This window comes from Brachionichthys hirsutus, chromosome 7 (genome assembly GCF_040956055.1).
Source record: "Brachionichthys hirsutus isolate HB-005 chromosome 7, CSIRO-AGI_Bhir_v1, whole genome shotgun sequence".
NCBI classification, from domain to species: Eukaryota; Metazoa; Chordata; class Actinopteri; order Lophiiformes; family Brachionichthyidae; genus Brachionichthys; species Brachionichthys hirsutus.
In genome coordinates this window covers 4792836-4804854 of record NC_090903.1, presented here as the reverse complement: position 1 = coordinate 4804854, position 12019 = coordinate 4792836, and the positions used below count along the sequence as shown (strand labels likewise).

At 43.1% G+C, this 12019-nt stretch overlaps 1 protein-coding gene across 1 annotated transcript in view; it reads left to right on the top strand.

Annotated features, from left to right (window-relative positions):
• Positions 1 to 11276, top strand: part of disc1 (DISC1 scaffold protein) — a 37212-nt gene extending 25936 nt beyond the window's left edge. Inside the window, exons 11-14 of the mRNA XM_068741282.1 lie at positions 208 to 457; positions 2287 to 2331; positions 7608 to 7731; positions 9562 to 11276. Coding sequence (XP_068597383.1) covers positions 208 to 457; positions 2287 to 2331; positions 7608 to 7731; positions 9562 to 9752 — 610 coding nt within the window. The 3' untranslated portion in view covers positions 9753 to 11276. The remainder of the gene's footprint in view (positions 1 to 207; positions 458 to 2286; positions 2332 to 7607; positions 7732 to 9561) is intronic.
• The last annotated feature ends 743 nt before the right edge of the window (positions 11277 to 12019 follow it).

Sequence of the window (12019 nt, the reverse complement as noted above, 5' to 3'; positions counted from 1 at the left end):
TCAAAATGTGTTCCTCAATATCTCGGTTGATTATTGATCAATGTTTCTGAATCAATATTGTGCTACACGGGTCCTTGCTTCCCGGTAATTTTCTCTCTTTACATTTCATGCATAATGTGCCACGGTGCTTGCCAACGTGCACAGTAGTGAGTTAATGTGTATGTTGTGTTCATGTCGTCTAACCTCCTGGGGTTTTCCTCTTTGCAGCTGCGGCTGCCCGGGCCTGGAGCGGATCTGGGAAGCTGACCTGGAAGCGTGTCACCTGTTCCTGCGGGGCCTCCAGTTGCAAACTCCCAGCTGCAACGGGGCGGACATCGACGTCCTCCCCGTTGCAGCGGTTTATCTCCCACCCCAGCCGTGCACCAAAGAAGAAGACGAAGAAGACTGCGCCATGCTGACTGCGTTGGGAGGGTGCTGGTGTCCTGAAGCCAACCTGCAGAACTCAGAGTTCACTAAGGTAGCCTGACAGCAAAGTGTTGACATCACACACCGTATTGTTCATCTAAATGCCAACTCCAGTGCAGGACATGCTGATGTGGACAGATTCAGATATTTGAGGGCTCACCTGCAGCATATCCCATCCATCCTCTTTTTCATTCAATAAACCGAGACTTCGCTTTTTTTTTTCTTGCGGCTTCGATGACAAAGCGCATTCTCGTTCAGCTCTCGCCCCGATGCGAACGCCTCGGCTAGATGGGCTGCAGTCTATTCATCATCAAGGGATTTTGAAAGAAAGAAAATGTGGATGCAAGGGAGGAACTATTAGGGAACGTTTCGCCGTTTCACTCTGCAGCACACGGATTCCACTGGGAAGTGTGTTTCTGTGTGTGTGTCTTTGTGTGCGTGTGTGTCCAATGTGCCAGCCCGTCCCACTGTGAGTCGAGGTCCGTTGCCTCGGGCTGGAGTCCAACTCCTCACACTTTCCTCCTCCCACGCAGTCTGACACTTTTCTGAGAACGGAACAAAGCCAGCAGAGGCAGCGTCCGCTAAAATAACTCCTATTGACCAGACGTGTGAGAGACTGGATTTCATCGGCTCGCAGATTTTCATTCAACGTGTTTTGTTGACACTTTACATCCTGAATGCAGTTATTGGTGTTTCTGTAATGAATGTACTGGACTGCAGCCGCACGCAATAGTCTTTAGCGGTGTTGTTTCCTCATCACGTTTAATAACTCTGACTCCTTCATCTTCTCACAGTCTTCCTCTGTGAAACCATAAATACACACCCCACTTCATCGGCGGCTTCTTCCCCAGCCCTGCCTGACTTCGTGTATCTATTTTTATTCTTTTTTGCTCTTCCTTTCTTTCACTTTTCTCTCTCTCTTCCACAAGCCTGGCCTCTCCTAACATTTCTCCGAATGCTAAAAGGTGAGACAGCTAACCGTTTCTCTGTCGTCTCCACCCAACTCTGCAAGCAAAAACACATCTGTTGCTGCAAATGAACATTCAGACGGCCCATCCTGTCGCCTGGTGTGTTTTTCACCGGGACAAACATCTCGTGATGTTGTGATGCAGCTCTGTGATTATTAAAGGCATCTTCTGCTATATATATTTTTATTTATTTATTCAGCCCTGTGATTTATTTCTATATAAAGCCAATTCTACTTTTATGATTATTCAAGGAATCCCCCAAAAAATCAAAACTATCCTTTTAATATTTTGAGTTTGTCAGATAAATGTATTTTAATTTAAATGTTTTTAAAAAAAAATCATTTGCACGTGTTGTGATCTCTTGATTGAGAACAGGATGTTAAATATTATATGTTACTGTGAGGGCAAAGATAATCCAAGAAACAATCCAGATGCTATAGCTATAGCCTCCTGGGACCCAGCCCGCCAGTTACCATGTCCTCTGTAGTGGACAAATGTCCACTACAGAGGACATGCTAACTGGCTGGGTCTCAGGAGGATAGATGGATTGAGAAAAAACAAATTTTTTAATCATTTTAAAGTGATGATTAAAAGACAATGTATTATTACTTGTCGCTCCTCCTTCTCACAGATAACCACAAATAACATGTTAGCGTCCAGTGGCTACGGTAGCTCCTTCTATCCTTACTGAAGAATGTAAAAAATACACACTTTGAATACAAACAAAAAGAAATCTGCAGCACAGACGAGTCAGTTAATCTTATCCCTCTGTCGGTTGTGGTGATGAATAATTACACACCCCCTCTGATATCACACACATGCAGCACATAGTCAACATAATTGCATTTTCAATAATTCATGAGCATGTTTACGACTGCGTGGCCTCAACCAAACGTTCCCTTTTTTTTTGCAGAAATTGGAGGAGTTTTTATTCTGCATGGAGGACAATCACCCAGAGGTTGGTAACGTTAACACTGTCACTCTGAATGTGTTCACTCTAATGCAATGCTAGTTATCCAGACACTGGGGTTACTGGGACACTGAAAAAATCCCTTATTTGACCTGAACTTAAACATGTCAATACTGTCTGATCAATACTGATCGACATGGGAAGAATTGGTTGGTGATAGCGATCGCCTAACGTCCTATTCACTATTCAACACCCTGCTGCTCTAAATTCACTCATTCATCCAGTAAGCAAACACCTGTAGGTGTCAGATGAGCATCCCATGCTGGGGTTTGTTTGACGAGGGTGTCAGCATGTTTGGCTGTGATTTCATAAAAAGAATCCCACTGCAATAATCTAAAGGATTATAATTGAGCACCAAAAAACACAAAGTATTTCAGTGGAATTACTGCAGTAGCAGGTAAAGCTTTGGGTTGCTCCACATGCTGAGGCAAAGAGTGTGAAGTTAGTCAGACCAAAGCTCCAGTCTGGAGTTGAGTGCTTTTCAAGATCATAAGAATACAAGATAAAAATGGCGAGGAATAAATTAGACAGCATGTTTACTTCCTCGAGGTCCGCGATCGCACATGAGACGGTCTTTACAAGCTCTTAAAAAGGCCCTGGGTGAACGGCGCCTTCAGATAATGGCTCCGTTGTACAAATTGGTAATCAAATTAAAATTAAAGCGAAAAGCAGTGCTGTGAAGTTCAGAATATTTTTGCTTTACTCACTACAGTACACAAATGAATGTTTTTATTTTATTTTTATTTTGTCTCTCAATTTAACTGCAAATATGATCAGATCCGGGTGCTTTCCAGTCTTCAGCAGTGACTTGAGCCAACAATATGCAGCTTACAATGTTTTCCAGCCACTGCAGGAAACTCGTTCTCTGGGATTATGTTTGCCGGATTGATCAGTCGGTTCTTATCTTCAAAGCTTTTTCTACCATAAAGGCTGATAGGAACGGCGTATAAATATCGTGCTTGTACTGTGTGTTCAATGCTAAATAAGGTTATATTAGCGTGAGTCCCATATTAGCAAGGACAGTTTTGTTTTCTTTCAATCTGTTGAATCATTGAAACCAATCTCTTGTCTTCATTTGATCTTATCAGAGTTACTGGCCCTGACTCGAGGCGAGCAGCACTCTGCTTTCAGAGGTTGGGTTGAGAGAGGCCAGGGATGGAACTCCATTAACAATAATAACTACTCTAATATGAGTGTAAATTGCAGTATGTAAAATAACTAATACAATAACAACAATGAAAACCGTAATGATGACTACACAAACAGTGTTCAGTGTTACTTTAGACAATGTATTGAATTTTACAGTGTATTTATTTGCATATTTGATATTGAGGTAATCCAAAAATAAGGAGGATGTAATCAAATTACATTACTTTGATATTGGGGCTTAAGAGGTAATTGGTAAAGTGAGCCTCCTGCTCTGATCCCTGTCGGGATGATGCACGGAGGAGTTAAAAACTGTCAGAGGTTAAATGTTAAGTCCCTGTTGTTTGGATGTTGTTGTCATAGCGATGTGGAGATGTGACATTCTATGCCTTGCAGAGCCTCTGACCGCTTTCTCCTCTCCGTAATGACTTAAATTAAATGATTTCCACTTAGTTGCTGCCCTGTTTCACAATGGAGATTGATTGGTATGTGTGTGTGTGTGTTCAGGCTTTTCTCATTTCTTCTTCTAAGCTCTACTAATTGTTCTTTTATCCTGCCAAGGTCTTTACATCCTTCTCTTCATGCTGACCCTCTGTACCAAACAAGAATAGAGACATTATTAAATTAAGGTGTTTACAGCTCTTGATTAAATTTCCTACAGTTTAATTCTGTGATTTCTTTGTCACAATTCCTTACTGCATCCTAATTTATGTAGTAGCTCAATAAATGAACTTAATGAACTGTGATCAGAACATCAGCAGCGAACAACAAACAAAAGGCAGTGCAGAAAAATCAATCATTTTTTTTACCTCAGTCATTCACAATTCATTTGTATTGTTTCTTAATTCTATGTCATTCTAACTGTAGACTCTTTAAAGTACAGTGTCTTTTTTTTCTGTTTGCGTTGTCTAAAAATTGTTGAGAATTGCATGTTGTCAGACATATATACCCCCCCCCCCCCCCCTTAAGAAACCAAAGCGGTATCCCCCTTTGATAATGACACAATAAGACCAAATTGTCTTTATCCAGAAAGAAACCTGCATTTTTGAACGCATCGTCGATGGATATTAAAGAACATTCTGAATGGGTTTGATTCACCTGCAGGAACATCGTGAATAGAAGAGATTTATTGTAATTCCTATATTATTATTATTTTAAATATAAAATGCTGGATCACAGATCATAAAATAAAAATACATTTATTCATAGCTAATGTCGCACCAGTTCTGCTGTTTATTTTAACCCAGGTTTGATTCTTTTGGGTTTCCCGGCTCGCCCAGGGAGTGGGCCCTGGCTTGCCTCCAGTCTGGAGGGGTTTGTTTGCTGTCAGAACCTAATCTATCCCTCCATCCAGAACAACTGTCCCGTGCATTGCCTGAAGGGATGCTCTGCAACAGCAATCTAATCAAGTTCACCTGATTCGCCGTCTGAAGAACAATTGTTCACACATTACAGCAGCTCTCTGATGGCAAACACTTCAGCCGGTGCTTCTTCTAATTGGATGTGTCTGTTGTTGTTTTATAGTTGCCGTCTAGATGCGTGTTGGACCTGGATATTTCCTGTTCATGTAATGACGAGAGATCTCCCCACTCATTAGAGGACAGAGCATTTTGTTTATTGGGACATTTTCTCAGCGACTCTTTCCTACTTCTCTTTTTTTCTATTTGTTTGTTCTTATTTCATCTAGAAGAGGATGTGGTAACGGCAAATGCCTGATCTGTAATGGTTCTGGCTGCTAAGGATACATGCAGGAGACAGACACAAATAATTTTTAAACTGGTGTAAATTATTCCAGTAAATTATTTTGCTTCTGATAAACACACATTTTCACTTCCATCAATTATAATTCATCCTAGTTTGTGTTTCTCAGAAGTTAAGGGGTTAACTGCTGCTGTGGTATATATAAAGGCTGTTGTATGCCCATGACAGCAAGCATACATTACCCACAATCCCCTGCCGTGGGTGCATTTCTCTGAAGGAAGACACAGACAATTTAAACTAAATTGTCCTTCTTAATTTTAATTCCAGGTGAATCATAAATAGTTCGTTTCCCCGCCTTTCAAATAAATTTGTTGTTAAATAAATAAATGATAAACCTTTACACCATTTTCTCAAGTTCATTCATCCGAACTCTTCTTTATTAATTTTTACATGATCACTGGTCATTAGTATAGTGTGTATGCCATGAAAGCTCATTCCCCATGTAACTATGGTAACCATAGCTACTTGGTATTGTTCTGGTGCCACCAGCAGCAGCAGCAGCAGGTCAGCAGCTGCTCCAGTCTCTTAAAAGGTCCATCGTGACAACGCGTCTGGGATGTCTGTCATTCTGCACACCGAGCGTTTGCTCTATTGATGTTTCAGATGTTGACATGAGGCTATAAAAGTCTAGATTCAATCAGCTAAACACACACAGAGCTCTTCTCCTGACACACGAGGGGCCCGGTGAATCCTCAGGTTTACTGTCCACCTCGCAGCGCCACGAGGACTGACCTGCGTTAGTGGCTGTTTGTTCGAGTTCCTCGCAGGAAAACGTGCTTTCTTGAAATCTGCAGCGCTGCCTTTCAGTCTTTGTTTAATTCCTTAATTGCATCGGTGACGACCCGCACACGTCGTCTCGCCTCGGGGCCCGCTGCTGTGCACTTCTCCCGCTGCTGTTGCGCAGGACGTTTGTGGCGTTGCATCATCTGGAGGTGGAATGCTATTCCAGGACGGAGACCAGAAATGCAACTTTCGATTGTTCTGACGCCGCTGTGCTTCAGGGAGTTGATGCTCCTACCTGCCGCTATGAGGCAGATTTCTACGTGTTGTTTGGCGAGAATGCCGGGTGTGGTTATTCCCTTGACGTGAGACTGCTTGATGAGTGTGAAGAAACTAGAACACGATGTCTGCAAAGGGACCTGCTCTACTTACGGCCGTCTCTGCTCTGAATACTCTGCCCGACTGCAGTCTCCTCCTCTGCCATCATCCTGACCTCCCCTCCGTCGTCCAACACCCCCCCCCCCCTGGACCTGTCGCATGCCCAGGTGCAAATACACCGCTCGGTGCTGTGGACACGGGCCCCCTGGTGTTTAGTGTGGACACCGTGTCCATGGCGCTTTACCAAAGCACAGGTGTTTTTTTTTGGCAGGATTACTGTGTTCTACTTCAGACTTGTATTTTAAACATGAGATGAGAAGAGTGTTGGAAAAAATCTGGAACGCTTTATGTTGAGTTTTGATACATGGCGACACGAGGACATATACATCATTAAGAAACCCAGTCAAGAGAGAGACAGTTAAAGTCCACACATGTTCTGTAATGCTTGGACAACAGCAAGCATTTAAAGGAACCCCAATAACCAGGGCTTCATTTGCATCAGATCTTGCAGGAACAAAATACGGGATTACACTAATACCTTGACATAAGAGTGTAATTCGTTCCTGGACCGAGCTCGTATGTCAAATCCAAAACGTTGTCCTACTTTTTTGCCACTTCTGCTGAGGTAAGTTTGCAGCAGAGGTGGATTCAGGAATTGTTTGCACTTTATGAATTACAATTACAAATGTATTTGTAGTTTTTATGGATTACACTTAAAGTACTTAACGGATCACCATGAAAGTGTTTGGGAGAGGGCATCATCTCACAGAAGGAACCATTGGAATCTTTTGTATTTAGTATATTTAGTTGATCCAGATTAAAAAATAATAATTGAATACGTCATCATTACAAGAACCCTGAGGGAAACAATTTCATCAAAATAAGTTACACACATATTTGCAGGAACCGTTTATCAGAACTTAGCATTGGGAATGGGAACAGGTACAATTTTTAAGGGAAAACGCCTAAAGGAAATATAAATACTCACCTGGAGCTCCTGTTTTATGGTCAGACCCAAGGTGTAGGTGCGTATTTTCATGCTAAAAGACCACAAATACAATATGATATATAAATATATATGTATAGGAATGTTGGTCAGCATGAATTTACTTTGATCTTGTGAGTCTTTCAATTTATGGAAGTACAATGTTGAGTTGCTGGTTTACCCATCTCAACATTATACTAAGGTGCATCCATGTTGCATTTAGGCGTTCTTCTTCTAACCCGTTATTTCATCCCTTGTTTCCCGGTCCTTCCAGGACGGCTGCAGCGAGGCTGAAGCTGCAGACCTGACCGAGCGCTGCGAGCTGATCGGTGACAGGCTGATGACCTTGGAAGATGAGTTGCATACGGCCATCCTGAGCCAGGATCAGCCCCTCACCCATATCCTCTCACAGCTCCGTACGATGCGTGCACATGTACCGGTACATATATCAAACTGCATGAGTGTGTGTCTGTGTGTGTGTGTGTGTGTGTTTCTGTCTCGGTCCAGACATCTTTAGGACACAGTTTTCTCAAGGCTCTCCAACTGTCAGACGCATCCAAACCTCCCTTAGGATGACTGATGTTCTGTGACTTTACCTTTCCAGGGGAGGTGGGGGGGGGGGGGGGGGGGGGGGAATCAACCTGCTTTATCTGACATTATGTGGGGGGGGGGGGATTGAAGATAAACTGGGATCAAATAATTTTTCCTGACAGGCTGGATGTGCCGACTGGAAAATGAAATGGTAAAAGTCCAAGTGAGTTTATAAGCGGGTCCTCGGTGTGGGCTGCCAGTCATCACGGCCTTAGATTAGAGTCATCTGACAGGAGCCGAGCGGCGACGGAGGGAGGAGTGTCGCAGTAACAGCAGCCCCCCCCCCCCCCCGTCTTAATGTCCATTCTGCCGCTGACCCTCCTCTCCTCCCGTCCACCATCTGCCCACTTCCACTTGCTGCCTCGGAGGAAATTGCAATATCCGTGATAATGACTCAAATCAAACTGTTGAAGCTGATTACAGGTCACAAAGCATCATTTTCCATGCTAATTAGAAAGCTGATTGGAAATAGATTAGCGGCTTCCTCGCGCCACGTTCCTCCTCGGCACTGTGGGCTCACTGCCGATGGAGAAAACAATATTTCCACACGGGGATGAAGCAAAATCTCCTGCTAACCAGCTGTTCTATTTATTCAGATGTTTTAATGGCACGCCTCATTTCTCTTCTTAGTTCTCCGGCTGATAGAAATATATTCCTCATCTGGTGAAGGCGTTCATTTCATACCAAGACCTCTACAGCTGTGCGTCACTCAGTGCATCCTTTAGTAAAAGTAGGGCCGATTGGACGCTCCACTCCTGTGTCCTCGCAGTCCTCTCAGCCTTTTGAAGTCATTGTGCTCGTATAAAAGCATCGTGGGGATTTGACGTCATCAGAGATGTAGGACGATATTTTAGTTGGGCTGAACAAAGTGCACAGAAAGCGAACTCGGTATGAGGTTGCTGTTGCCATAGTGACCGGGAAATCAAGTCCCCAGCCTCTAAGGGTCTTAATCGAGTCCCTGTTGTCAATACGAGGAGCTGAATGGCCGACTGCAGAGACTGGGAAATATATATATATATATAGAAAAGGTTCTGTGGTTTGTCCTTTAGTATAATCCTGAACTCTAATCGCCCGATCTGGACCATGCTACCATAAAAGGTTTGCTGAGCACTCTGCAGTATTGAAGAAACACACTTAATTATGAATGAAGACAATCTGTGTGTATTCAGACGGTAAAATGAGCCATTAGGTCCCATCTGCCGTCAATCGGTTTGAGTTACCACCTAAGCCGGACCCTCATACGATTCATTTGAGTTCCTGAGCAGGTTAAACAATCCCCACACCGATGACAGCCTCAGCCCCGTGTCAATAACGCTTCATGAATCATTTAGCTGGCCAGTCTGTGTGCTCGGCCCCCCCAAACTGCCACCCAGCCCCGACTGCAGATGAGATGAGCTCATGAATAGTGAATAGGATGCGGTTAACTTGATGATCTGACCCAGCAATCCATTTGGTTGCCCAACAGGAGATTGCTGACTTCATTACGCTGTGACTGTCAGTTGTTGTATCCATAAACCACTGAGGATCCACAAGCAGGGTTTTTTTTTTTGCCCTGATATTTGCCTGCTGACTTGTCCTATATTTACATGTTTATGTTCAAATCTCAGCCTCAAACTCTTCCTTAACTCACGCGTCACGATCCCTAGAAAAGGAGGTTCGGGAAGTAAAAGCCACTTTGCAAACGATGCTCGCACAGCTCAAAGGAGAGGAGGACGAAGAGGAAGAGGACGTGAGTGAGGTAGAAGATGATGACCTCATGAAAAATGGGACAGAGGAAGAGGAAGAGGAAGAGGAGGACCAGTACTTCAGCGACAGCTGGGATATTTGACCGCTGACGCCCAGAGCTGACTGCGACTCTGCAGCAGGAGTGACTCCACGTCCGTTTACTCTGCAGCCACTGCGAGGACTTCAACCGGCTGCACAAAGCGAGGACGGCTCTGCAACAGTTTAGCCATCCGGGACAAGGAGAAGTCAATCATATGAAGGACGTTCAGACAAACGTAAAGCATAACATGCCTTAAGGCTAAAAATTATACGTCCACACATCCTGCCAGGATCATTTGAAATCGCTTTTAATGGAATGTCTTAAAAACAAAAACTATGATTATTTTTCCAGTCAAGATTTTTCATGTTATGCCGAGCCGTTGCCTGAAAATGGTTCTCGACTGTTGCTATTTGAAAATGATAGTAATTTCGGAACCAACGAAACAAGGAATTAATACGTCGAATAGTGTAAGAAGAGAAGAATCGTCTTTCGACTCATATCGTCTCATATTGACGGATATAAGTCGTCTTGTTTTCAAATGTTATGTGGAATCTTTTCATATTGTAGCCGAGGACCAAGTGGGCAATCTGAACTTAAATCTGAATCTTGCACATAAATGGAAATCTGTGTTTTATTTCTTTCTGCTTTATTGTGGTTTTCTGTGTGACTGGACTTTTTTGTCAGTAAATAAATTTTGTGGTGCTGTAGAATGTGAGCTAACGAACACTTTACTGCTATTTGTGTGGAAAATGCAATATTTAGATGTTCCTTCCATTCCTGTATCAAATATCTATGTACACATAATATTGGTATTTGCAACTGCTGTTAAACTGCCACTGATTATTTTGTTTTATTGTATTATTTAATTATATTCTCCTTCATTCCGCTGGGTAACACTTGACTTTAAGGCACAAATACGTCTGTATAACACCTATTAATCATTTTTAAATGTACTGTGCATCTTCAACTTGATATGTCATATTTATGCTTTACTGTATCTCGTTAATTACAGCGTGCATCAGCAGCCTGAAGCTGAGTCGTGCTCTTTCCTTCTATCTAGTTACGGTGGCTGTCTTTCATATACGATGCAGCAGCAGCATGTAGAATAGATGATAGCAATAGGGCAACTAGAAAAGCACACCTCTGCCAAGAACTCCAGTCTCCCTATATTGTGATTTACATCAAAGATTACTGTCCTACATTTATTTTATTGATATTTTTACATTCCTTAACCATAAAAACAAACCTTTAGCAGTTGGGTTCACGTTGATATCATTATTAATTTAGAAGCTATTCACAAACAGCACACTTTCAGTGATCTAGATCCATAGCTTTTGAAGATTCAGCACATCCGTTTGTCCACTACTAATTCCACAGTGTCTTGGTGAAGGCCAGCAGAAACAGAACCTCCTTAAAAGAGACATTATTGAAAGTGTCCAAAAGTAAAATAGTTTTGTTGTGATTTCAACCGGATCTGTTTCCTCATGTATTAAAGCTAGAATGAATCCGTTGATGCTCCGACGTGGAATCGACTCAGCTATAAGACGACGCTTGTTAGAAATCTCTGTCTCTCATATTAAATGCACTGTAGGCTGAAACACAAGTGTACCCTCATGTGTCAATAATCAACTGAGATATTACGGAACAAATTTTGCAGAATCCAGGATTTCTTCTGAATCGCCACGAAAATATAATCATCTGTTCCCAGTAAACATTCCCAACATTTCCTGAAAATGTCATCAAAACTCATCTGTGACTTTTTGAGCTGCCTTGCTAACAGACAGACAGACAGATAAATACTGGCAAAAAGCAAACCCCTGCTTGGTTAAGGGTAATAAAGGACCTCTAGTGAGGCCTTTTGGGGATACAGTACATGTGTTTCTATTGTCATCCCGTCTCGGTGTGGCTAATTGGGAGGCCGACTCACAGAGGACACAGCTGGGGAAATCGGATGGTGCTGCTTTGTCTCCATCGGATTCTACCCTGTGCTTTTGGTGCAGGAGGCTGCTAAGGGCTCCTCAGAGGCGTGTCTTCAGGCTCCAGTCCGGGGCTGTAAACAAAGATTAGCGCTCAGGGTTGTTCCACCACAGAACAATGGGCCTTTCAACAACACAGACAGCTAAACCCCTCGGCATGACAGACGTCGCCACACCAATCTTCAGGCAGCAGACGGGCACAGCCTGGCACACGCACCCCAGGTCGTAATTGGATGAATGCTTGGGCCGCACTGTGCCCTGCATGGCGGCACTGCTCCAAAAATGGCGCCAGTGGAAAACCCCCAGATGTTTTCAGCAGCCAGGTAGAGCAGGGTAAGATTCATCCTGATGTAA